At 39.9% G+C, this 23,471-nt stretch overlaps 1 protein-coding gene across 1 annotated transcript; it reads right to left on the bottom strand.

Annotated features, from left to right (window-relative positions):
• Window positions 1–2,190: 2,190 nt before the first annotated feature.
• Window positions 2,191–22,715, bottom strand: si:zfos-911d5.4 (uncharacterized). The gene is made up of 7 exons (XM_022190939.2): window positions 18,582–22,715; window positions 18,035–18,162; window positions 17,289–17,389; window positions 16,582–16,730; window positions 14,913–15,141; window positions 13,630–13,850; window positions 2,191–3,681 (listed from the first exon to the last, which is right to left on the bottom strand). The coding sequence occupies exons 2-7, from the start codon at window positions 18,151–18,153 to the stop codon at window positions 3,514–3,516; spliced, it is 987 nt and encodes a 328-aa protein (XP_022046631.1). The 5' UTR covers window positions 18,154–18,162; window positions 18,582–22,715; the 3' UTR covers window positions 2,191–3,513.
• Window positions 22,716–23,471: the final 756 nt, after the last annotated feature.

Here is a 23,471-nt window from a genome sequence, read left to right as displayed (position 1 = left end):
GTAGATCTTGTGTTATCTGTAACCTGAAAATACATGAAAATTTAGTGTCTCTGAAAATAATTTAATACGTAAGTCACTGATGATGAATCGTTGATTAACATAGAAATAAATAGTAACTCCTGAAGTCACAACCTCGTCACACAAAGCTGTGCAACCTCTCATCACAAATACAGATATCAACAAGTTGCAAGTAGTTCAATCGCTGAGTGAATTCCCCCCATTGCATTGTTTCAAATGTAGTTTTTTCTTTTAATCTTTGGCAGCAGAATTTTGTTCTTGACTTCATTAATCATTTTGTGAACCTTTGAGGTGTCCTGACTCCCAGACTGGGAGCTGCGGTTTGAAAAGTGAGGTGAATGTCAGCAGTTGCGCGTCTTTATAACAAAGAAATTGGAAAGTAAAATGTTGTTGGCAGGGTGAAATCTGTTTATTGATTTTTAGCTGCTCTGTTGGTGGTTCTGTGGATGGCAGCGTTGATCTGTTAATCTTTATTAGATGGATTGCCTTAAGATTTGTCACAGAAGATGAAGCCTGAGCACTACTAACAAGTGAAAAGTCTTAGCATTTACTACAACGGTGGGCACAATGTTTTCCAAAGATGGTTTCCACACAGCGTAGTCTTACAGCTTTGGTAATACACTGATTGTTTCTCTACTACAACAACTAGGTTCACATTTGCGTTATTTGCATTTCGGCCAAAACTAATAATCAACTGTACTTTGACTTACTATGAATTAGCACATAATAGCGTTCTAAAATCTCTCAAAGGTTTATGCATGACTACATACCAGAATGAAGTGAGAAAATGAGCAGTTTAAAAAAATGTTGGTATCTTGTACGTTCTTTTTGTTATATTCAGGGTAAATATTTTTCTAAAACTGTCAGCATTGGAGCCAAAAACTCTGATTACCGCTAGATAAAAGATGTGGAGTGATGTCTAGAATTGTTAACGGCTGAATATAAATTCCAGACATTTTGGTTTTCAGAGTGTTTACGTTGGGGCACAATCAGAGCCAAGAGCCATTCCTAACCGTTTCCCCACTTACAGTAAACATAGCTTTTTTTCCCCGTAGGGTTAGACTCTCAGTACAACACAATTTCATCTCTAGGGCCCTTTACAGATGAAACAGGCTTGCATCTCAGAAAATATTACAGTTAGAAAGAGCGCATTGACCTCCGCCTGATCGGGACCTCTGAGCTAGTCGAGCTGAAGCAGCAAAATCACAGAAGATGGGGTGTTCACATAATGCAGTCAAACTGTTTGTTGAATCTGTTCGGTGCTTTAATTCCGCCGGCAAACTGCATCAAGCAGGTGTGAGGAAGTGTAGCAAGCTTTTTGGAGAGGACAAACAGCAGAGTATGGCTATGGCTGAGATGATGGTTCCTGACTTCAGTGTCATTCGAGAGGGGTCTGTCCTTCGTGTCCAGGTTGTCGTGTCCATGTCCTGTACAAAAAAAAGGTCAAACCTGTCACCTGACCTGGCAAACCTGGAGGCCGAGCCAATTGTCCAGAGGTCAAAGTTGGACAGCTGGTCTTGTTTCAGGGTTAGAGGGTAGAAGACTTGTTCCATTTCACTTCCTGGACACACTGGTTCGACAACAAAACATGGACAGAACATGTATCTGTAGGTTACACGGCGTACCGCGAAGGAAAACAACGGCATAATTGCGCCTGATTCTATTCTACCATAGATTCATCTGAACCCAATATCCGGGAGGACTTCCATTTTAACAGAACCCTCATTGATTCAGTTTCCAGAGGAATTACAGTCTGGATCAGTTTACCTTGTTACCTTGTCACACTATGTTCTGGTCTGATCTCCATGTCCATTTCCGCTCAGCTTCCCCTCCCAGTCGCCACCACGCTGCCCAACAGAGTTTTCTTTGTCCCCGTGGCCAGTCATCCATTCCTAATCTCCAGTCTTTTACCGCGCTGGAGACGTGCTGCATGCTTTCAAAGAGCAGAGTGAGCTGTTGATGGATGCCCTCCATCTCCCTAATAAGGCTTTGAAGAAACCTTGTGGCCCAGTAGTGACAAATGACTTTGTATATGAGGTTTCACTATTACAGATCCTTCACAGGTCTGATCTGACGAAAGCACGGTAGCTTTAGGGGAGCAAACAGGTGCTGGATATGTGAAAGAACTTGGTCACCTCAATCCAAAAATGGCTTAAATCATTACATGAAGCATTAAATAATCCAATCTTTTTATTACAACAACAGATAGTACAAACATGAAAAACACTCAGTGGCTTAAAAAATGCACCTAGATTAATAAACTGAGGAGTATGGTTAACAATCATGCTTCTTAAGTTGGTTTAAGCTTGAAAGTGCTTTGAATTTTGAGGAAAAAATGAAATATTCATATCAAAGAATAATAAAACTACAGTAGACCCTGCATGCACCCACCATTTATCAGATTTAATATTCCCAAACCAGACTGATACTGTCAATACTGTTTGTCAAGTGTTGTGGTGAGAAGAGTTCCTGAGGACTACTGAAGGTTAAATATGCAAAAACAATACATTCATCAAAACACGTATAAATTCAAGCACTGATTACTGAGAACCCAGAAACAACCTGTCCCAAAAATGTGCACCTGCCAATGCAAACAACACAGTGCTGCTTATACACAGCAGATAATCTGTCCCTCAGGTAAAACAGACATTTAAAAAAGTGAGGAGCTTGAGTACAGTGTAATGATGTTTCAGGTAGAGATGCCATGCAAAGAGATACCATCGACAGAGAGCTCCTTCTATTGCATTAGCTAAAGGCACTGATATCTTGATGGAAATAACTTCATTTTGGCCACTACCAGGCCCAGTAAATACAATTGCTAGCTGTTAGCGCAGCTGTGTGAGCCTGGTAACTGATGGAAAGTGACTCAGCCACAGTTATGAATGGTGCTGGTGGCTGCGGCCGTGCGCTCTTGAATATGTTATCGTCTCCTCTGTGCGGTGGAGCATATTAATAAAGCACCTTACAGTTACACTGTCTAAACAGTTCGTAAATAACTTCCCATTAAACCCCACAGTGGCAGTAAAATGCTCGGCCCCCGCTGCTCCACAGGCCACCGGTTTTTAACCACCACAATTAACACATTAAACACTTCAGTCCTGAACTGATGTGACACAGTCAGCTGGCGTAATGATTAATTAATGGCTAGTGTAAAGTGTGGGCCAGCCCTAGAAATTCAAAACAAGAGAAAGTTAATCAGGCTAATTGTCTGAAATCATTTTCATTAACATAATATTGCCACTGATGATCAGAGAATCAGAATAATTGGCAGATGGGTCTTTTGTTTCTTTAGTGAATGCTGACATAAAGGCACTTGGAGTTTGTTTTGTTAGTACAATATAACAAAGTGCAAACACTGCATAGTACAAATCACTCAGTAAACATAAGAGCTAAGATATAAGTTAGCTTTTTTTCTTTTTTTTTGCATCCGGACACTCATAGTTAAGATTTCCTCCTCTCCCTTCAGTGCCGTGTTGCAGTGCCTGATGCAGGGTGTCATATGCTGAGTGTTATGCTGTGGATGGTGTTCGCAGGGATTTTGGCATCTGCCTCCTCACCGCTGATCCTGAAGATCACAAAGGTGTTGGAAGGGATCGTGGTGGTTGCGGTCAAGGATTTACCCAGCCAGCTGTGACAGCCACGCTTGTACATTTTAACTGTTACCTGCAGAGGAGGGAAGAGAGAAGTAAGCATTAAATACAGATAATTAGAAAGTGAGAATTTCTTTAGATATACTCCTGTTTTCGAGTGGATACCAACAAGGTGCTTTTTATGGATATTCAATGGGCATTTCTTAGAGTCATGACCCTGTCTGCAACCTCTTGACCTCTAGTTAGAGCTAAGGAGACACTCATGACTTTCACCTTTGACCTCAACATGCTCAAGCTGTTGCTAAGCTGGTGGGCCTATAGACTGAAGAGCAAGTACCAACCTATTTATTCTGCTTTATCGAACAAGGGATTGAGTTTAATAATGAGAACAAAGACATCTCTGTTCATCTTGATGACAGTTATAACAAAGACACTCTAGATGTGAATAAGCAAAATGGCTGCAAATTCGAGTTCTATCAATCTAAATATATATCTGCAGTTTTCCCTTTAATAAAATGCATTATCTGGGAAAACAAATCAGTTCTCTTTCTATTACAAGGCAATCATTTCTCCACAGAACTCCTCGATTTAGGCGTTCAATGAGATGACCTTCAAAAAATTAACAGCTGTAGAATTTTCCTTTAGCTAAAATGTTGAGCAACTGCGTTAGAACAGTGAAGCAAACGCGAGTCTACAGCAGAATAAATATGAAATTAACCTTGTTCTCACTGTGAGCTTTAATTCCCCTCCACATCTTGAATGGAGTCATACCTCTCTTGATTTTATGTAGGTTGTAGGGCATAATACGCTTTAACACTACATCAAAACTGCCTGTTATGTTTCGAGCCTGACAATGGAAGCCTTAACTAGATTTAGACATGCAGGTAATTGAACCACATCCATTTCAAAAAGAATGCCTCGCTGCATCTCTTGTTTGGCTGCATTTACAGGGGATAACAGAATATTACAGTGCCTTTTCACAGTTCCATTTTCTTTCACTTTAGCATTAGGCAATTTTTCAATTATTATTTTTTTTCCATGTACTTTCATCCCCGGCTCTCCATAATGTCTGGGCCTTTTAGTTAATGGTAGCGACAGTCAGAGCCCAGTATATCGGCCCTTGTCCATTTTGCAGGTCATTGTGGAAGCCCAATAGGCCTTTTATTACGCCGACATCAAAAGGCAGATAAGCATTAGAGGTGGGGAAAATACCCTGCACTAGATATGTTCCCTCTTTCCTTTGTCTGCTATTGAAAGTGATCATTTTAATAGTGAAGAGGTTGGTGAGCTTTGGGGCTGATGGGAAGTGCGACACCCCTGACAGCCTACGAATATGAGCAAGTCGATAACACAACACGAGCACACAGCACACCCTCAACACCTGCACACTCTTGCTGCTAACCTAATTATCTACAACAAAGGCCACTGCGAATTCAGACACACATCTTTCTACCATTTACTTACTTATTACTGTGCATTAAAACAGGGTGAAAGACGGGGGGAAAAAAACACACTAAACAATTGTGTCTTATATTGCAGCCTTGGCCGAATGCCACATGGCTTGTGTTACAATAGCATCAGACACTTCAGAGTGAGTGAGTGTCTATTAATTTGGGATGCATGAAAAAATAGCTTCATGACAGCTGGTGGCAGAAAAGCGTATAAACCGAGACAAAGACATCAGAGAGGAATTATTCTAACAAATCGTAGCCAAGTGTAATAGTTGGTAATCAGCAATTAACTAATTTAATGGAACTGGAGTTGAGTATTTCCATCTTTGTGATGGTGCAGAGGCACAAACACAATACTGGTTCTGCAACCCAAACAGAAGTAGGAAAATCAGTCACTTTTTCTGGTAAGAGCAATAGAAGAAGCTGTGAAACACACAAGACAGCACAATGCACACAAAATGTTATTTTAATAATGGATAGTGATGGTAAAAATTTATACCAAAATTACTGAGAAATTTTTTGCAAAGTGATGAAATGTGATTTTTTTTTTTTAATCCTTCCTGTCTGTAACATCACCCAATCCAACATTTGTCAAGCAGATAAGCTTTTTTTGTGTCATGCAGGAAGGAAAAATGCTGCCATCTTGGCATAAGCTCAAAGAGGGGAGTTCTGTGTGGTCTAGACAACCTGCCTGCCAGGTGTTGTTCAGCAGAGATGGTGTGTCAGGTACAGGAACTGTCACTACTGTTACCCTCGCAGCCACTTGAGGCAAGTGTTTGAGGGTAAAGACGATACTGCATCTAACTTACAGTAGCACAAAACAAAGTGTAAACTAGGTGCTGACATAAAAAATGTCAAAGAGCAATCTCCACCTGACACCTCAGATGAAACGCAGCACGTCACATGGGCGCAATCTTCAAGAAGCCGAGATGAACAGATTAATAATTACTAAAATAATATCTCATTTTTAGTTGTGAATTGTCTGCAAGAATCGTGATTATTACAAGCAACGACAAGCCTGAGTGTTTGTGTGTGTGCGTGTATGACACTTTGCTGCGAGGAGAAGACCCTTGGGGCAAAGGCTGGGTGTCACACAAAGGGCTGAGAGCTCACCTAACGGTGTTTACCCTGATCTGCCTCTCGCTTTCAGTGTTGTGGGAGCCCTGTGAATGACATCACTCCTCACATTTCAACGAGACAAACTCCTTCTCCTTATTTACCGTCTGCTAATAGTCATAAATCCTGCCTCTGGTTCACTGTTCACCTTTTACCCTCTTAAACTCAAGACGACAGCTCATTCTCTGTCCAAAAAGGAACATCTCCTTAGAAATAGTGATAGAGATACCGGTTTCCTTATCTTCTACACGTAGGGATGTATACAGCACTGATCCAGAGCCAGTCAGGTGTAATGGCAGGCAAGAAATCCCTTACTACCTCTTCTAATTAGAATATAAAACAAATAAACATGCATCATGGATTCTGCATAGTTTGCAACTAATTGTTTTTGTATAAAGGTAATTATTTCTCATTAGGGTCTAACAGTTCTGATGAATGTGAATAATGTGAGAATCTGTGTAATTGGGGAGAGACGTGTCACCACCTGCGTGTATTGCCATTCACAAAGTTCAGATTCTTCCTCTGATAAAGTCAAAAGAATCCCAGTGGGGTATCAGTCAGCAGGGGCTGTTACCTGGAGCCATGGGTGCAGTGTTTCAGGTGAACTCTGAGTGAGCGTAACGCCACACCAGCTTCAGACGACGGGCTCTTTGTTCCACGCCGTGTCTCACCAGACACAGATGGGGAGGAACACTGAGTAACACACCTCTGGCGCACCTAACGTCTTTGTCGATGAGCCAAATGCTGTGGAACTGGACCAAAAATGGTTTGCCGGGCAATCAGGTAAACACTGTGTGGTTTGGCTCGTTGGTTGAATGTATTAATAATCTGCTAAGTGGGGTGTGAATCACTGGATTATGAGCGAGTCAACTCAAGGCAGGTTTTCTTTATCTCAACTTGATTTGAGTTTATAAGACACAATTTGATTCAGTAACATTGAGACAAAAGTGAAATTACCTTAAATGAATGTTTAAGTTCTTATTTCCCCTATTAGGTGAAAATTCTGACATTATTTTTACTAAAATAAGCTACAAACAATGAATTCAATAATCATTAAATAAACAATCATAGCAAACACTGAAAACATTTCCACTGACAATGACTGATCTAAAGATCAAGTTTTTTTTTTTTAAAAAGGAGTAGCAGCAACATTAGCAGTGATGGTTTTTACATTATATATCCTGTTGCAACCCGGTCTGGCAGCAGCAGGAGTAACTAATGAATAAACCTGGCCGCACTGATTCAATGTGATTTGAAGCATTTAATTTATCGCTACACTGGAGCATTTTGGATTTCATTTAGCAGACTGATGCATCAGAGTTTCATAATTTCTCATTGGTGCACCAATGCAAAGAATGAGTCTGCTCTCTTTACCTGCTGAAATGAGAGGTTGATGTATTATCAACAAGTACTGAGAGTGTTTTTTTCAACTACAGGATTAATTGTTTCGGTTCTAAATTATTACAACAGCTGAGTTCAAAGTAACATCATCAGTTTGTCTGTTTTGACTAAACCTACAGGTATTAAAACTGCAATGATGTAAGCCAGAGAAAATGAAGAAGATTCATATGTTTGAACCAATAAGTGTTAAGCGTTTTTGTTTTTTAATAAAAGATTTTACCGAAATTAAATCAAAATCTTCATCAAATATACTTATCAGCCACTTCATTACAACCTGTGATTGGTAACACAATCCGGTACAACTCGGCCATAAATTCTTCTTTTATGAAGCTTCTGTATTTTCAGCTTTTATTGATGTTGTATAAAAGGTAATAATTCTACTTTATATATATTACTGAGGTCATATTAGATAGTGGTGGTGTACTGGACTGCATTACATTTTAAAGTGTTCCTAATATTGTGCCCCTCTCATGCTTGTTACTGGGTTGAATCATCACCAAAATGGCATCACTCCAAAAACTGCTTTTTTCAAGCATCTCTACAATACTTTATGCATCACATACTCGTAACTGAACTCTTGTGCGCTCCAGATGTTGGCCATCCATTAAGATGCCTAAACTTTGGCTTGGTGACATCGCCATTTACGTCAATAACCGTCTAAAGCCATGAACGCGGAAAAATTGGCTGGTTAAATTCTGAAATAGCTTCGCCTCTGCTTCCAAACAACCTGCCTCGGCTAACAGGAAGCCATTAGACTCTCGGCAATAACCATTTACATCCAGTCACCCAGCTCTGACTTTATTTCCATCCACATAAGTGCATTTTCTGCGAGAGGTTAAAATATGAATCTCCTCCTTTTTCTCCTCAATGGGTCTGGTTGTCTGGCTGACTTGAGAGGGCACAATCTATGACTGATTTAATTTGCTCTTTACGAACATCTCTAACAGCATTACCCCCAGAGCATACACTGACTGCCCCCATCTGACTCCATTAACTCCCAAATCAGGTTTAAAGACCATATTGATGCCGTCTGTTATTAAGGGTGATTATCAAAACAACAGACAATGGGCCAAAGTGTCTGTTAACTAGTTTATCCATAATTTCACATAACTGTAACAGATGGCAGGGCTGTCAATTATATACTGTATCTGCTGCACACAGCGGCCACAAACTGTCTGGATATGCAGCACATTAACCTTTACATTAAAAGAACGATAGTCTGCTCCCAGGTGGTCACGGGAAAAGGACTGAGCTCACAAAATAAACCCTGATGTTTGAATTCAAACAGAGAAACGCATTAATTTGAGATAGCAAAGCAGTGAGAACCTGCCAATTACCAGCTGCTGTTTTTTTTCTAGCTGTCAGTTAGGGTCTTTCTGTATAGTAAAAAAAAGAAAAGAAAGTCATACAAAATTCTAATGTGGCCGTTCAGTCCACTTCACCACCTTTATTCTCCTCAATTAACGAGAATGGCTTTTGAAGCCGTAATTAAGTGCCTCTGCTCCACTCAGCCTCTTCATTATTCATGAATCCCTATTGATCATATCTTAGAACCTATACTGTGGGGATCACTGTAATATCCTGAATCCACAAAACACGTAACTGACCTCACGGAGATAAAATTAACATCTTGGCCACTGACCAAAGAAAAGTGTCCGTTAGATACTAAAACCAGCATTTAATACTGAATTGGATAAAGAATCTTTAATTGGAAATACCCTAAATGAAGCCTATATGGGCTTATTAAATACGGTACTGCATAGGCTGTGCAATAATTCAGTATGTTTTTTTTACTTTTAATGGTGCTGAACTGTCATTATAATGTCACGTCATTAGAATTGTAACTAATGATTATTAATCTGGAAATTATTTTCTTTTTTCCTGTTGTTTTGTCTTTAAAATGTCACATAATAGTAAATAAAAATGCCTAACAGAGTTTTCCAAAACACAAACGGCTGTCATTAAATTCTCTAAAACACAAATATATGTAGTTTACTAACATACATTACAAAGAAAAGCATCTATTTTCCATAGTAGGAAGATGAAACCAGAATTCAGCATTTTTGCTTCAGAGAACATTTATCAGCTATAAACAGTGTTTCGGCGAATCAACTAATCATATCAGCGGTACACGTACATTGTTTGAATCAGTTCTGTGAAAAAAATTCTAACAGTCCGATGCGTTATGTCACTTCGTTGTACATCAGTTTGATTACTTTCATATGCCTGCTTATCTTCATGATATATATATATATATATATATATATATATATATATATATATATACACACACATTTTTAAATCATATATAGTATTAGCTACAGTGTCCTGCAAACCCCAGCTCATTCCACATTCAAAGAAATTATTTTCTAATGAATATTAATGTCCTTTATTTTAAACATGTATTCAAATTTAGTGAAACTCAAACTCCACCTGTGTTAAGTAGAAATGTGTAAAACATGAACTCTAACGGTTGATGTTTAACTAAATTAACAAAAGAGCGCTTGAAGAGCCCTTTAAAATGACTGGTATTGCATGCTGGGTGATGAATTTAGAGGAAACACATTGAGTCATCTTCAAATTGACAGATGCAGAATCTCTCCACGGGACTCTTCACGCTGGCTTAGTGCTCGAGTGAAAAAATAGATTTTACCAAGTTTAATCACACGCTATTACAAGGCTGCTTTTATCATTGCCTTCCACTGTATAAGTGCTGGTGTCTTCACTAGTTCATTACAGACACTTGTGATTCTGCAGCAGCACTCTTCTCATGTGTAATTGCATGGTTAGTTTTCCTCTGCAGCTTCCTACACACACTCTGGTGCAAATTATTCCCAATTCCGGTTTCCTTTCGAGAGCGATCCTGCAATTACAGAAATCTGAACATTCTGGTAGTTTCCACACAATTTCCAATTTTGTTGAACAATGCCGTAAAACTAATAGATCTTTCTTTGTAGGAAATCCATTAGAAAACTTTATCTTTGAAACTTTTCTTTAGCACAGAAGTTGTCCTTCCACCAGGTTTAGGTTTGATGCACCCGATGAACAATAAACTCTGTGAACTGACAGTCAGATTGCACTTTGAGAGAAACACGTTTAGGTATACTTTCTTAATTTTGCATCCAGTAACTGAAAATAGACACCAGCCAATAATAATAATCCCTGCAGTGGTGCACAGACAAAACTAAAGGAGCAGCCATACTCAGGTGGATGCCTTTGTTATGCAGCACATATAGGATAAGGCTACATTTGCTAATGACTATTAAAAATGCTTTATAATTAACAGTAATGGGCGCTGTATGTATTTACTTCAAATGGCTTAATACTGTTTTATCTCCACATAAAAAGAGACCAAAAAGCCACACAGTGGCTGCCAATATTATCTATTTAGGCAGCAGAATGTGCAGGCTTTGTAAATGGCCTGCTCCTGGCCTTTTGTGTTCCTCCATTCATTATCACCACAAAGCAGTTGATGTCTCCCCTCTCTGCCTTTTCTGTGCTAAGCACCAAGCGCACCAGGCTGTCCATTACAGGCCTGTGACGCGTGCAGCCTGGGAGATGGCCAAACGGAGAGGAATGTCAGGGTGGAGTTAAATTAACAAGCTACATTTGTGTGGAATCTGTAGCCTGTCAGGGAGACAAGATGTATCTCCGGCAACCGAGATCTGATTATTTGCACCATTCTCTCTTAGCTGAGATGTTGTCTGTGAATTTGCAGCTTTTCGCCTGGTGGCTTTGCTCCTATTAATCAGCTGACGGGGCTGTGTAGTCAAGTTACGGTCGAAGGAACTTAATTGTTGCTTCTCAGCTATGCAATTAGTAGGCACAGAGTAGACGCTCTGTTTCTACCTCGCTGACAGCGGGTTAGAAACTTCCTGAAATTCAGGGGCTCCTCCTCAGTATCCTGGATTATATAAACTGGTGCAAAGGCTTCATGAAACAGTCAAGCATCAGAATAGGGGACGACATGAAGATGAACAACATAAGTAACCTGCACTTTAAATTATGACATGAATAGATCTTCAGCCCCTTCTCTCTCCCCTTAACACACACAGACGCGCGCACACACACACTGTAATTACCCCTCAATCCATACAAATTGAATGAAGCCAGAACCGTGGTCTAAGAATATAGACCATAATTAATAAATTACAGCCACTCTACTCAATCATTCTCCACTTTGGGGCATGTAGACATCCCATTCTCCACAGAGTAATTGCCTGAGCTCACAGAAAACACACCTAGTGCCTCCACGGTGGCTTTATAAATGCATCTGGTGCCAGTTCTTACAACCAAACAGATGCCCGAGTGAAAGCGTAGGTCATATCGCAGATCTTTTAGCTGGTGTGTTTACAAGTAACAAATCAAATGCATGCATTATTTCTGGGCCCTGAAAATATGCCTTGGGGAGCTATCCAGTTTCTTTGCCACCCCTCAAGCTTCCCCTTGCAGCTGCTGCACACGAGCAAAGAGCACTTTTTTCTTTACCAAAGACACAGTAGGTGACACAGTTATTGAGTCCAAAGGAGCAAAATATTCAGATATTTTTTGCATAAATCCTGGAGCTTCGTGCAGTGAAATAATGGGAAGCTGATAATTGACATACTCAGTGAGGTAAAGCAAATACCTGAAGAGCACATTTACTACATATTCTCCAAATGGCACTTTTTGTGTATGAAATATGTGGAGGAGGATTGCCTCGCAGTGCCTCCATTTACAAATATTTCTTTGAAAATAATATATTTTGTTGTCGCGGTGTGTGTCCCCTTGGGCAAGAAAACGGCCCGCTGGAGACAGTCTAATGACTGTTGGGTCATGTATCAAATACACAGCAGCTGGAGGCGAGAGGGGAGAGTGCATACAGTCTGGGTGTTGGGGGGTGGGCAGACTGAAGCCTGAGCGGGCTTGTATGGAAAGCCCAGGCTGAGTGTTTGGGTGCTGAGGGTGGGTGTGAATCTGTAATGGATGCTGAGCTGGGGTCATACTGACTGGTCTTTAAGAGACAACATTTAGTTCATTTAGCAAATTAACTGACGATTGCTCTGAGGCACCACTGGCAAGCAAAAATAAATAAATATTTAAGAATGCTTTTAGGTGAAAATGTCACAAAACACCTATTATTTTGGAAATACAATCACCGGAACACAACTAATACATGAACAACCTTTACATTCATTACACTGCCATTGTATCAGTAAAGATTTGCTATCATGCCATCTAACCAGACAGCATTTAACTGATTCAGATCCATTCATTACCTCATAATGAAATAAACAACAAGGATGGAAAAACTTCAACCTACCTGAGAATGTGAATAAACCCAAATTATGCTTTTTTACACTGTGCAACTGTCTTGATTTTGGATTCAATCAAGTGAACTACTGAGTACCTTGGAGGCAGACAGAATGAATTTCCTAATTACCTCAATAAAAAAACGAAGAATTAAGGCTATAATTAACACATGGTGTGTTAATGGAAATTATCTGAGAGAGCACATTAGAGTAAAGGTAACAGACGGGCTTAAAAACAAGAGCTGAAATCAGAATTTTCTGTATTGCAGAACTTTCTTTTTAAAACTGATCACTATAACTAATTGCTTTACTGCTAGATGCGGATTTCTGTAATTAGTTTGCTTGATTACTGAAAATTATTGCTCTGTAGTGGGGTGAAAAAAAAACCTGTAAAACCTGAAATTTTCTTCGACTGAATGGCTTTTGGCCAAACTGTATTGTAATGACTTAATCTGATGTTTATACAGTAATTTTCTGAAATTTTTCAATGAAATAGACCCTAATTGTATTAAAATAACTATATAATTGATGTCATGTTCTGTGGTCTTTAGCACAAATCAAACCTGTGTTTTTTTCCAGTTACCAGAACAAGAGGGGGATGACTGAAAATTGAGTGAGACAGTTATAAAGCACTACTGCCACCTGCTGGTTAATGTCCACCTTCATGTTTCACAGTATTATTTGGGGCCAGTGACACAGCATTAAACCCCCAGATTTTGAGAGGACTTATGGTCCTCATCAGCGCCGAGGCAGTGGACTGACCTGAGGAGCGTGTCCCAGCAGGGCCCACAATGAATCAGCAGATAGGGTCTTGACTCTGGAAAATTCAAGCGTGTCCGTCTCCTGGCGGTTCAGAGCGATGTACTGGCAGCCCTGGTAGTCGCCTTTCAGCTGCTCGCCACAGTGCAGTCGAATCAAATCCCACGTTCCCACCCTCCTCAGGACCTCCCGCACTGACTCCATCTGCTTGTATGACAGATGACCTGCAGGACCAACAACACAAGTTGAACTGGTGGTACTCCTATCAGAACCATGCTTAGTTTAGTCAGATTCTATGCTGGAATTCACAATGCTTTTAAATAAGAAAAAAAAAGCTCTCCTTAGACCTGTTAAACCTCAAGCAGTTTTTTTGTTGCAGTGTCTTTTGCATCACATTTTTACTCACTGTAGGCTCATTTTTTCCCCCCCAACAATATAAACTACCTCAGTGGAAAACAACACAAGTATGGCTAGAAGTAGAGCAAACTCAAAAATGTTCTCTGTATAATATGAAACAGCTTTAACACTATAAATTAGAAGAAAGGTGAGTCGAATTTCTCTGATTATTTATTTTGCAAAAACTGAAAAAAGAGTGCCCACAGGTGTTACCAATGCTGTAAAAAATGGTGACCTTACGTGTTATAGACACTTTACTACTTACATTTTCTATTTTGTATACATACTTTACATACATGCTACTACACAGTTTACATTTCAGCTTAGTTCAGCTGAAATGTCCCTGAATTTTTTGTAAAATCACTGTTGGTTGCAGCTGAAGTTACTAATGGCAAAGTGTTTTTTTTTTATTTTTTTTACAGTATCTAGCCAAGGCAAAGAGTTTGTTCAAGCTTAGATTTAGTTGACCTTCCTAATTGAAGGCATGTCACACATGCTGAGTTTAAGAACCACCTGAAAGTTGAAAATCTGACACTTTTTTTGTTTTTACATTTTCTGGCTCTGATGAATAGCAAAATTTGGTGATTCTTTTAAAAAAAAAACATGTCTTTTAAACCTGAAGACGAGTTTCGGGGTTCAGAGTGTTAGATCTAAAGAGCAGTCAATGAGATTTGTTCATGGATTCATTTTATGATCAGGTTTATTGGTCAATTTTTAATAATAATAATAATGGATTAGATTTATATAGCGCTTTTCAAGGCACTCAAAGCGCTTAATGTTTTAATGCTTTTTAATGTTTGTTGAGCTCAATAATAGACAAAAAAGCTAATATGAAGATTTCCACAGTGTATTAGAACATCTATTGAAACCCTAAAGATGGACCCACTCACCCGAGAGCCAGGATGGTGTCAGGGCATCTGATATCCAGGCCATATAACCCTCCTTGAAAGATCGGAGGAAATCATCTATCTGGCTGTAGGAGACCAGCTCCCTCTTCTTCCTCAGCCCTTCATCCAGCTCACAGTCCGGAGAGAGGAAGACGACTCTGGGGAAGAAGAGACTTGGGCGGACAGAGACTCCACTCCTCTTCAAATGGCTACATACGTTTGCTGTCTTGGTCTAGGGGAGACAATTAACATTCAGAAGGCAATGATTTTTACTTTTTTTGTCCATTTATAGTGTTTATTTGTGCATATTTTTCATAGCATCAAAAATCGAAAGTACGGAAATCTAGTATAAGTTGTGTAGTCATATTTTTAGAGAATTATTTTTCTTTGCAAATGATTTACTGTGTTTTTGTGGATTGTTGACTATACTGTTTGGGAAAAGGCCTCGTACAGTCTTGTGCTTTTTTTTTAAAAAAACTATTATTTGAGAAATTTATGTAAATATGTTTTGGTGGGGGCTGCACAGCGGCTTAGTAATTAGCACTTTTGCCTTGCAGCTAGAAGATCCCCAGTTCGCATCCCGGTCCTAGGATCTTTCTGCATGGAGTTTGCATGTTCTCCCTGTGCATGTGTGGGTCTTCTCTGGGTTCTCCGGCTTCCTCCCACATTTCAAAAGCATGCTCAGGTTAATTGACGATTCTAAATTGTCCGTAGGTGTGAATGTGAGTGCACTTATTTGTCTCTATGTGGAGCCCTGTGATAGACTGGTGACCTGTCAGCTGGGATAGACTCCAGCCACCCTGTGACCCTTTATGAGGATTAAGTGTTGTATAGATAATGGATGGATGGATGTTTTGGTGGGGAAAAAATATGCTTGCATTCTAGTCAGTACTTAGAACTCAGAATGAAGTCTTCACGCACCCTTCAGCTGATAGAGATATGCAATTTAGACTAACACACCAAAGACAACAGGCGAGCAACATGTTTACATGTTGACAAGCCAGTCAGTTAGTCTATTGATTGTTAAATCAAGCCTGAGAGTGAAAATTTTCAGCATGTGCTAACATTCACTGGATTTTTCAACATTGCTGCTACACGTTGACCTAAAAGACACACAATGCAAATGTCCTCTTTTGAATTTCTAAGAGGACCCATTATAAAAAATTACATAACCTCAAATTGGCACAAACAGTCGAGCTGCGTTTGCTTTGTGTAGATTAATGACGTTAATAGATCCAATTTGAGCAGAACTATTTCAATAAAGCAGCGCGTGTTTGCCGTCAGACTCTTGTGTCAAGCTTCCAGTCCAAATTGAGCATCTATAGAAATGTAAATGAACAACTCCAAACAGACCCAGGCACATAAGGTGACAGCTGTGTTTAGGCACCTGCCTGCTTTCGCCTCCCCACCCCCCCACCCCCAACCCCTGAAAATAATTATGGCCTTTCAGATGAAGAGTGCCCACTCAGGAAGTTTAGGGAGCCCTAGCTGTAGTGTTTGAAATTTCCATATAAATTGTTATGCTGACTCAGAATCTCTTAACCCAGCTACAGTTTGGATGAACAATGTATCAGACAATTGGTTGGACCTTGGACTTAAGCGTGCCAGACAGTTTGACATTTCGGTTTTTCATGAGGCCACTGCAGCATTTCAGCTGAATGTGTCTTTTTACCATGATAGCTTTGAGGGGATCTTCAATCTGCTCGATGCAGGTACTGGTAAAGTTTTGGTCCTCTTCTTTCACTTGCACGTGCCAGTTTTGGTTGTTAGCAGACACCATGCCTCTCCAGGGTTTAACGTCTATGCAGAAGATCCCTTGGCCTTAACAAAAATAAAATAAAAAGGCAAGTGATGATTTACTCACTTGGAACACTAGTATAATACCACCTATACTGAAATGAATTGTTTTCAGACAAAAATTAAGACTTCAACTTGCAGCATGTAACAAAATACACACAAGAGTTGACAATATGGATAAAATCTAAATTAAGGCATGTTATTATATAACAGTATCCAGTATATTGGGAAGTAGTGCATGTTCTGTAATGTATATAGTGTTATTTAAAAAAACATTGACACATTAGATAATATGTATAATGTGGTGAACGCATTGGTGCTCTTTGACTGATTTCCATTTAGTTTGTTGTACATGCTAGTTCACTGTCTCAATAGCTTGATTACTAGCACATTTGAACAGTTAAGAAACAGCATTTATGTCATTGTTAACAGTTATTTTTTCTGTGTTTCACCAAATCAAAATATCTGCTGTGAAAAAGGTATATTAGAATAATTCAGTCTTTGGCCTGCAGAAGCTAATACAAAATCGTATATGACCAGATAAGTGCTATTTGGGCATATCCTTTCATTATAGATACCAACCTGTGAGGATAACAAAGTTGATGTCATCTTTGGCTGCCTGAAACTGGTCAGGGATTCGCAAGTTGCAGTAAACATCTTCCTTTCTCAGCCCGGTGAGTTTCCTGCAGTGCAAGTAGAAAATAAACACAAACAAAAAGATTTAGATTCAGCTTTTTCTTTGCAATGCTCACTTTATGAGCAAAAGCAAGGGTTACAGGTGCATTGTGTGTGCTTTTTTTAGCCACTGGGGTGCAGTTGAACAAGTTGTAAACAATTTTGAATATTCCCATATTCACTCTAGTTTTTCCTCAGTGTCAGTCTCCACCACCTCAGGAAAAAAATGTCTCTTTAGCTTTTAAATACGCCATTATGTTCGGAGTGATCATTCCATTTGGTGCTGTTACAGTTGCACCATGGGATTTTATTTTTTAGCTACATGTGTACAGTGGCACAACTTGTAAACAACATTGCCTGTTCTCTTTCTCTGGGAACATCTTGCCCTTTAGCTGCTAAATATTCTACTTTGTTCATTGTGCTCATTCCATTTGGTGGTGTTGGACCTGTAAGGCTAGTTTAACACAATGTGAACCAAAACAGTAGTGTTGCAGGCCATATACCACAACAGTGAACTGACAGGAGCTAAAGTGATATGTGGAGCAGAGGAGAACATTCTTAGTGGGTCAACACTCACTTCAAGCACAGCTATGTGACCCACTGTTACTGTAAAGACACCATTAAGTGTAGCTTTAAGTTTACTATAAACTTACGTGACATGCTGTAAAAAGTCAGGCAGGTATGGTGTCGGCTTTGAGCTCTGACTTTGGGCATTTTCTGAAGCTTTGGAGCTGAGATGAAACTGGGTAAACAGGTTTCCAAGCTGAAGCATAGTCTTTATCTGGTGAAATAAAACAAAATAGCACTATAACTGAGAAGGTAGTTCATTAAGAGACAACTTAAACTGCAAAAAAGTAGTGTAAGTCTATTCTAACTTTTGCCTAAAAAGAAATCAACAGTTTTGCTTTGCTTAAGATATATAAGCTACCGCAGTGCTGTCAACATGATGCCAACTGGTGGTAAAAAATAAATACATGAAACATGCTGTTCTAACTCAAGTTTGACCGGCTGAATCCAGTTTTTAGCAAAACAGTTTCATAATGCACACTATTTCCATCATTCTGGCGTTAATGTCATACTTTACATTGAGGATTTAGAGCTTTGATGACGATTTTTGGACGCTTCGACCTGAACTTTAAGACCCCTGTGGAACAAAGAGCAAAAACAAAGCGCACAAGCTCCGAAACAAAACATACGTACTGTTGAAGTCTCGCGCTGTTTCAAAGTGCCTTTCGACGAGTGAAAAATCTGCAAATTCACCTCGGCATTTTTTTCACCCCCGGCGTTAATGTCGTTCCGTCCGTGTATATTTTTTTCTCCCCCAAATGCTGAGCAACGTAACTCTATCCAGGAACGCTGTTTCACAATTTGTCCTGCCCCCCCTCCGCTCCAGCTGCACTTCCAGCTTTCCTGGAAGAAGTAAACAACAGACCACGTGCGCCACCTGAAGCTTCAGATTTCGCCCACGAGACGTGACGTCTGCACACGTCACTCGGCGCCGCACATATGATCCGTGAAGTGGCAAATGTTTTCTTTCATGATGCATTCAGGGAACCATGCCTGCTATTTCCATGTGATGTGCAAGTGATGCTTCTACTGAGAATCTGCCAGTCAGTGGTGGAAAAATTAATCTGATGTCAACACCACTGTGGAAAAAAAGCCGGTGCAAGTACTACGTGTTAAAGGCATGCACTGAAATGCGTATAATAGGAAACGTTTTTCTAAAGTATCAAAAGAAATCATTGCTATGAAGATTAGTGCTCCTGCCACCATGATAAGGGCCTTTTAGTAGTTTTTCTGAAGCTTTTGGTCTTATCATATGTAATCAATCAATTTGACCCATAGAAAGAAATCTAAATTTAAGTACAGTTGCTGATGTGATATGATGAAACCTCCACAACAAGTAGAAATTTCTTCATGAAGGGTAGTTATTTCTTGACAGCTGTTGGATTCATATCTCAATCCAATTGAGCACCTTCGGGATGTGGTGAGTTTTGTGTCATAGATGTGCAGCCAGCAAATCTGCAGTGATGCTGTCATGTCAATACGGACTAAAATATCTGAGGAATGTTGGCAGCACCGTGCTAAATCTATGCCACAAATAATTGAGGCTAGCCTAGCCCTGCTAGACCCATGTTCTGAAGGCACAAGGGTCTAGGGACGCTGGACAGGGAGGGAGGTGGGCTAAAAGGTTGTCTATCAAATCCCTCTGCAGCAATTGGGTAGGTATACAACCAATCAGCGCAACGAATAGACTCCTAGAGCGCTGGAAATCAGAGGATGCGGTAGTTCAGTGAAGCCTTATTTATACAGTCAATGGGTGAAGCTCAAGCATATTACAGACATGTTAACAGAAAGATTATTCAGAGTCGGTGCTAATGGAGCTCAACGACTGTTGTCGTTTTTGTTGTCGACCCTGGCAGAGAATTAAATTCGTTGCCGTGGGTTGTCTAGCGCGGCTAGGCTAGTTGTTTCCGGTTGTTTCTGTCAGAATCGTCGCGCCTCTGTCACTTAGTTACGCCCGCCTTCTGACTCTACACTTCATGGTGATTCATCCGGCCAGTTTTAGGAGAATTCAGCCTCGAGCCTTATGGAGGATAACTAGACCCACCCTGGCAGAGAATTAAATTCGTTGCCGTGGGTTGTCTAGCGCGGCTAGGCTAAACTGAGGCCGTTTTGAAGGCTGACATGGGGTCCAACCCAGTACTGGTGAGGTGCACCAGTGTGCTTGAGTACAAAGTGAAAATTCATTGTGATCTGAGCAAATATCAGACTAAATTAGCCACACTGTCCATATTCAGTCATGACTTAAAAACAAAAAAGCAAAAAATTGGATGAAATGATCAATAGTCCGCTTTAACATTAAGCACTTTCAACTCAACTGTGCCTTAAAGGAAGCAAACACCAGTGTAGTGTTGTTTGTGCTCCAGTGATGCAATGCTAGCTCGCTTCCTTGTTGCTATGAAATCATTTTTGTGTATTTCTGAACACGAGGCCCCACTGGAAATGACATACATCTGTAAGGTACAGTTTATTTCAACAAATAAGACACACATTTCTGAGACATTTACATTTCTTGCCTAATTAATAACTAATTAGATTTCTAAATAATTTGATTAATACCATGACAGCTCTGCAAGATCAAAGTGAATGAAGGAATAAATAATTATTATTTATACTTACAGGTGACCCTTGAGAATTCAAGAAGCAGATTTTGCAATAATGTAGAGAACTCGTCCGAAAGCAGAAAGATTTCATAGCATATGGGAGGAAACAGATGAAATATATACTGAGATTTTTTTTCCCCCCATGAACTCATAGATAGTCAATAAGGATTTGCTGGCACATCCAGCAGGGTTCTCACATCCTGCATGAGCCTACAGAGAGGATATTACAAAAGTGATGAAGAATATTTAATTCACTAGTAAATACACAGTGAATATCTCAATGTGGTGATAAACAATATCCGGATAGCACAAAATACTATGAAAGAGCTTAATATCAAGAGCAGATAGCCAAATCAGCTCATATGGGCTCAATGGAAGCCAATAAACAGAGGCACTCTGCCTCTCCTGACCTTCACTTCTGGTTGAGATCGGGGTGATAACGCAGGCGCAACCTCAATAAAACCCATACAATGGAGTAAAATAAATAGATATTAAATTAAAGCAGAGGCAATACTGACTGAACTGCTGCAGGAATTCGAGAACAAAAGCGCCTTTGTGCAGTTTAATATTGTCCACGATCACCACCTCGTGATACATTTCCAATCATTTCCATCTCTTGCCTTGATGTATCAACACATATAATCATCTTGTATTGGAACTTGCAAATGACTCGTGTGTGAGAGCAGCCACGTTTATATATTAAATGCGCTCTGTGCTCCTAGTTTGGCCTTTTCGGTCGGCATTAATATCAAAATCGTAATCTGCTTCATCTCTGACTATCCGAGGGGCGAGTTTATGGTGTCAAACATGGTCGTGTTTGTTTTGCACAAACTTTACCCTGCGACATTTAGTGTTCTTTTAGGCACCAAGTTCTCAAAAACACATATTTTACAGAGAAATTAGCAATTGTTTGTCGATTCTGCATACTGCTGCTGCTGCAAAACCCATGTTGCTATCTTCAACCTTTTGTCATGGACTAAAATATGGGGCCTCTTCATGTCCACTGCATCCTTCAAGTGGATCCTGAAGCCTTGTGTCTGCCATTGTACAGCGCTAATGCCATGTTCACTTAATGCACCTGAAGAGCTCCACTGTGTGTGAGAGGAGTTTCCGAGGGGTTTCAGGTCCCCACTTTGGTGTAATTAGGCATTAGAGTTCATACTTGGGGGCTTAGCTGCTGTTGTATAGAGGGCTCAGTGACCTTCCTAGAAAGAAATAGCACGATCGGGAGACTGATAGTGACATGAATTTCATGCATTTGTTGGAATTATGCTGTCATGTACAAGTACACGATAGTTTCTTGCACTGTTAAAAAAAAGATCATTTTTCAGACTGAGGATATTTCCATTTTCAGTCTTTCAAATCAAATACCTCATTTGCAGAAGTAATGGCCGCCCAGCTCCGCTGATGCTCTGCTCACTAATTTTTGCTTGCTCCCGTTGAATTATTAATACGAGAGATTCTCCATATGCTCTCCGAGGAGTCGTGTCCATTCGTTTCGGGGAGAATTTGCATTTCACAGTGAAGAGTATAAAGAGCTTAACTGCCCCCAATCAAACGGGGGGTGATTTAAATCCTGTCTAATCAAGATGTTTAATGAGGGGCTGCTGCTGGATGACCTGAAGTAAATGGTCTGAAAATATTCCTGGGTCTCAATCACCTGTATAATTTGGATCATTGCACCTGAAAAAGTCTGGGAGGTGGAAAGAGGCTTGAGAAAGTATGTATAAAGTAGATGAAATAATCATTTTCAGGCATTTTTTTTCTGTGCTAAAGTGTTGCATGTAACCTTAAACTGACTATTATTAATTATTGGCACCAGGAAAATAAACCTTGTTAAACCTGAGCAAATCTGAATCATTAAAGTCTGGAAAACAGTTTTGGTATCGACCTCAGAGTGCTTTCTTTGTGACTGGCCTGCCTCTGTAATTAGCTGTGCCATATGAAGAGGTAATTTATATGCTAAAGTTTAATTGTTCAATTATCACTGGATGTGAGAGGAGGCCTTGATGCCATTTCATCGTGTTGGAAAATAGTGTTGAACTCCTCGTGCCACACATTGTAATAGTCGGCAATTACAGAGAGAGCCCTCTAGCTAAGTTGATTGATGCGGGCTGGCCCTGCTCAAAAGCCTCTGCTACCTGCCTGGTGCAGTCATTGGCACTGAAGAGTGGCTCCATTCAGGCTGCAGAGCTGAACCAGCCGGGCTCTCAGTGTGCAAAAGGACCTCAACTAGCTGCTGATAGACAGCATAAATACCAACTATATAAGTGCTGCTGGGGACAACATGTTAAAACAACATTATCACAGAGTAAACAAGAGAGGACCGGAGCTTTCACTGTCACCAGACTGGAAGGAAATAGTTTCTTCAACTATAAACACAAGGTGAAATTAGTCGACACTGATACACTTTCAGAGAAAATATCTGCTGGCGGGTCGATCCTCAGCTTTGCATTTCACACTCAGAAGCTTTGCATTCATGGTCTGCATCTTCAGAATAAAGTATTTGTTGAGGCCCATTAGTGCAGCTCTTAGTCACAACTGCTGTTTTGATTTGTTTCCTCACTTCTGGAGACCTTCAATGAGAACAGTTCTTATTATTACTTTTGGGGGAAAAAAAACCCAAAATGCATTATTACACCTTTGCAGATACTGTTATTATGAATACAAATAGTCAGTTAAAAATGATTTTCAGTTAATAAAAATAAATATTTCAGCACAGTAAAAAGGCATCAAAAATAAGCAGAATTACAAAGCTGAAGTATAAATACTGTAGTTGGACCAACTGTAATACAGCAACATGAAAGATGGAGAAATAAAACAGTGAAAGAGAGATAACACTTGGCTTTTAGTTATCTGGTGGGACATTGAATTGCATTTGATCAGCATCTAAGTAAGTAAATAAGACATAAAACAGAGTATC

The sequence above is a fragment of the Acanthochromis polyacanthus genome, chromosome 19 (assembly GCF_021347895.1).
Source record: "Acanthochromis polyacanthus isolate Apoly-LR-REF ecotype Palm Island chromosome 19, KAUST_Apoly_ChrSc, whole genome shotgun sequence".
NCBI lineage: Eukaryota > Metazoa > Chordata > Actinopteri > Pomacentridae > Acanthochromis > Acanthochromis polyacanthus.
The sequence above is the reverse complement of the archived record's forward strand: the minus strand, read 5'-3'. Positions and strand labels throughout refer to the sequence as shown.

Excerpts from the sequence above, each read along its gene's own strand:
- si:zfos-911d5.4 (XM_022190939.2), bottom strand. The coding sequence starts at position 18,153 with ATGCTTCAGCTTGGAAACCTGTTTACCCAGTTTCATCTCAGCTCCAAA. Across the intron at positions 16,731-17,288 it reads CAACTTTGTTATCCTCACAG|GCCAAGGGATCTTCTGCATA; the intron begins GTTGGTATCTAT and ends ATTTTTGTTAAG. Across the intron at positions 13,851-14,912 it reads GACACCATCCTGGCTCTCGG|GTCATCTGTCATACAAGCAG; the intron begins GTGAGTGGGTCC and ends TTGGTCCTGCAG.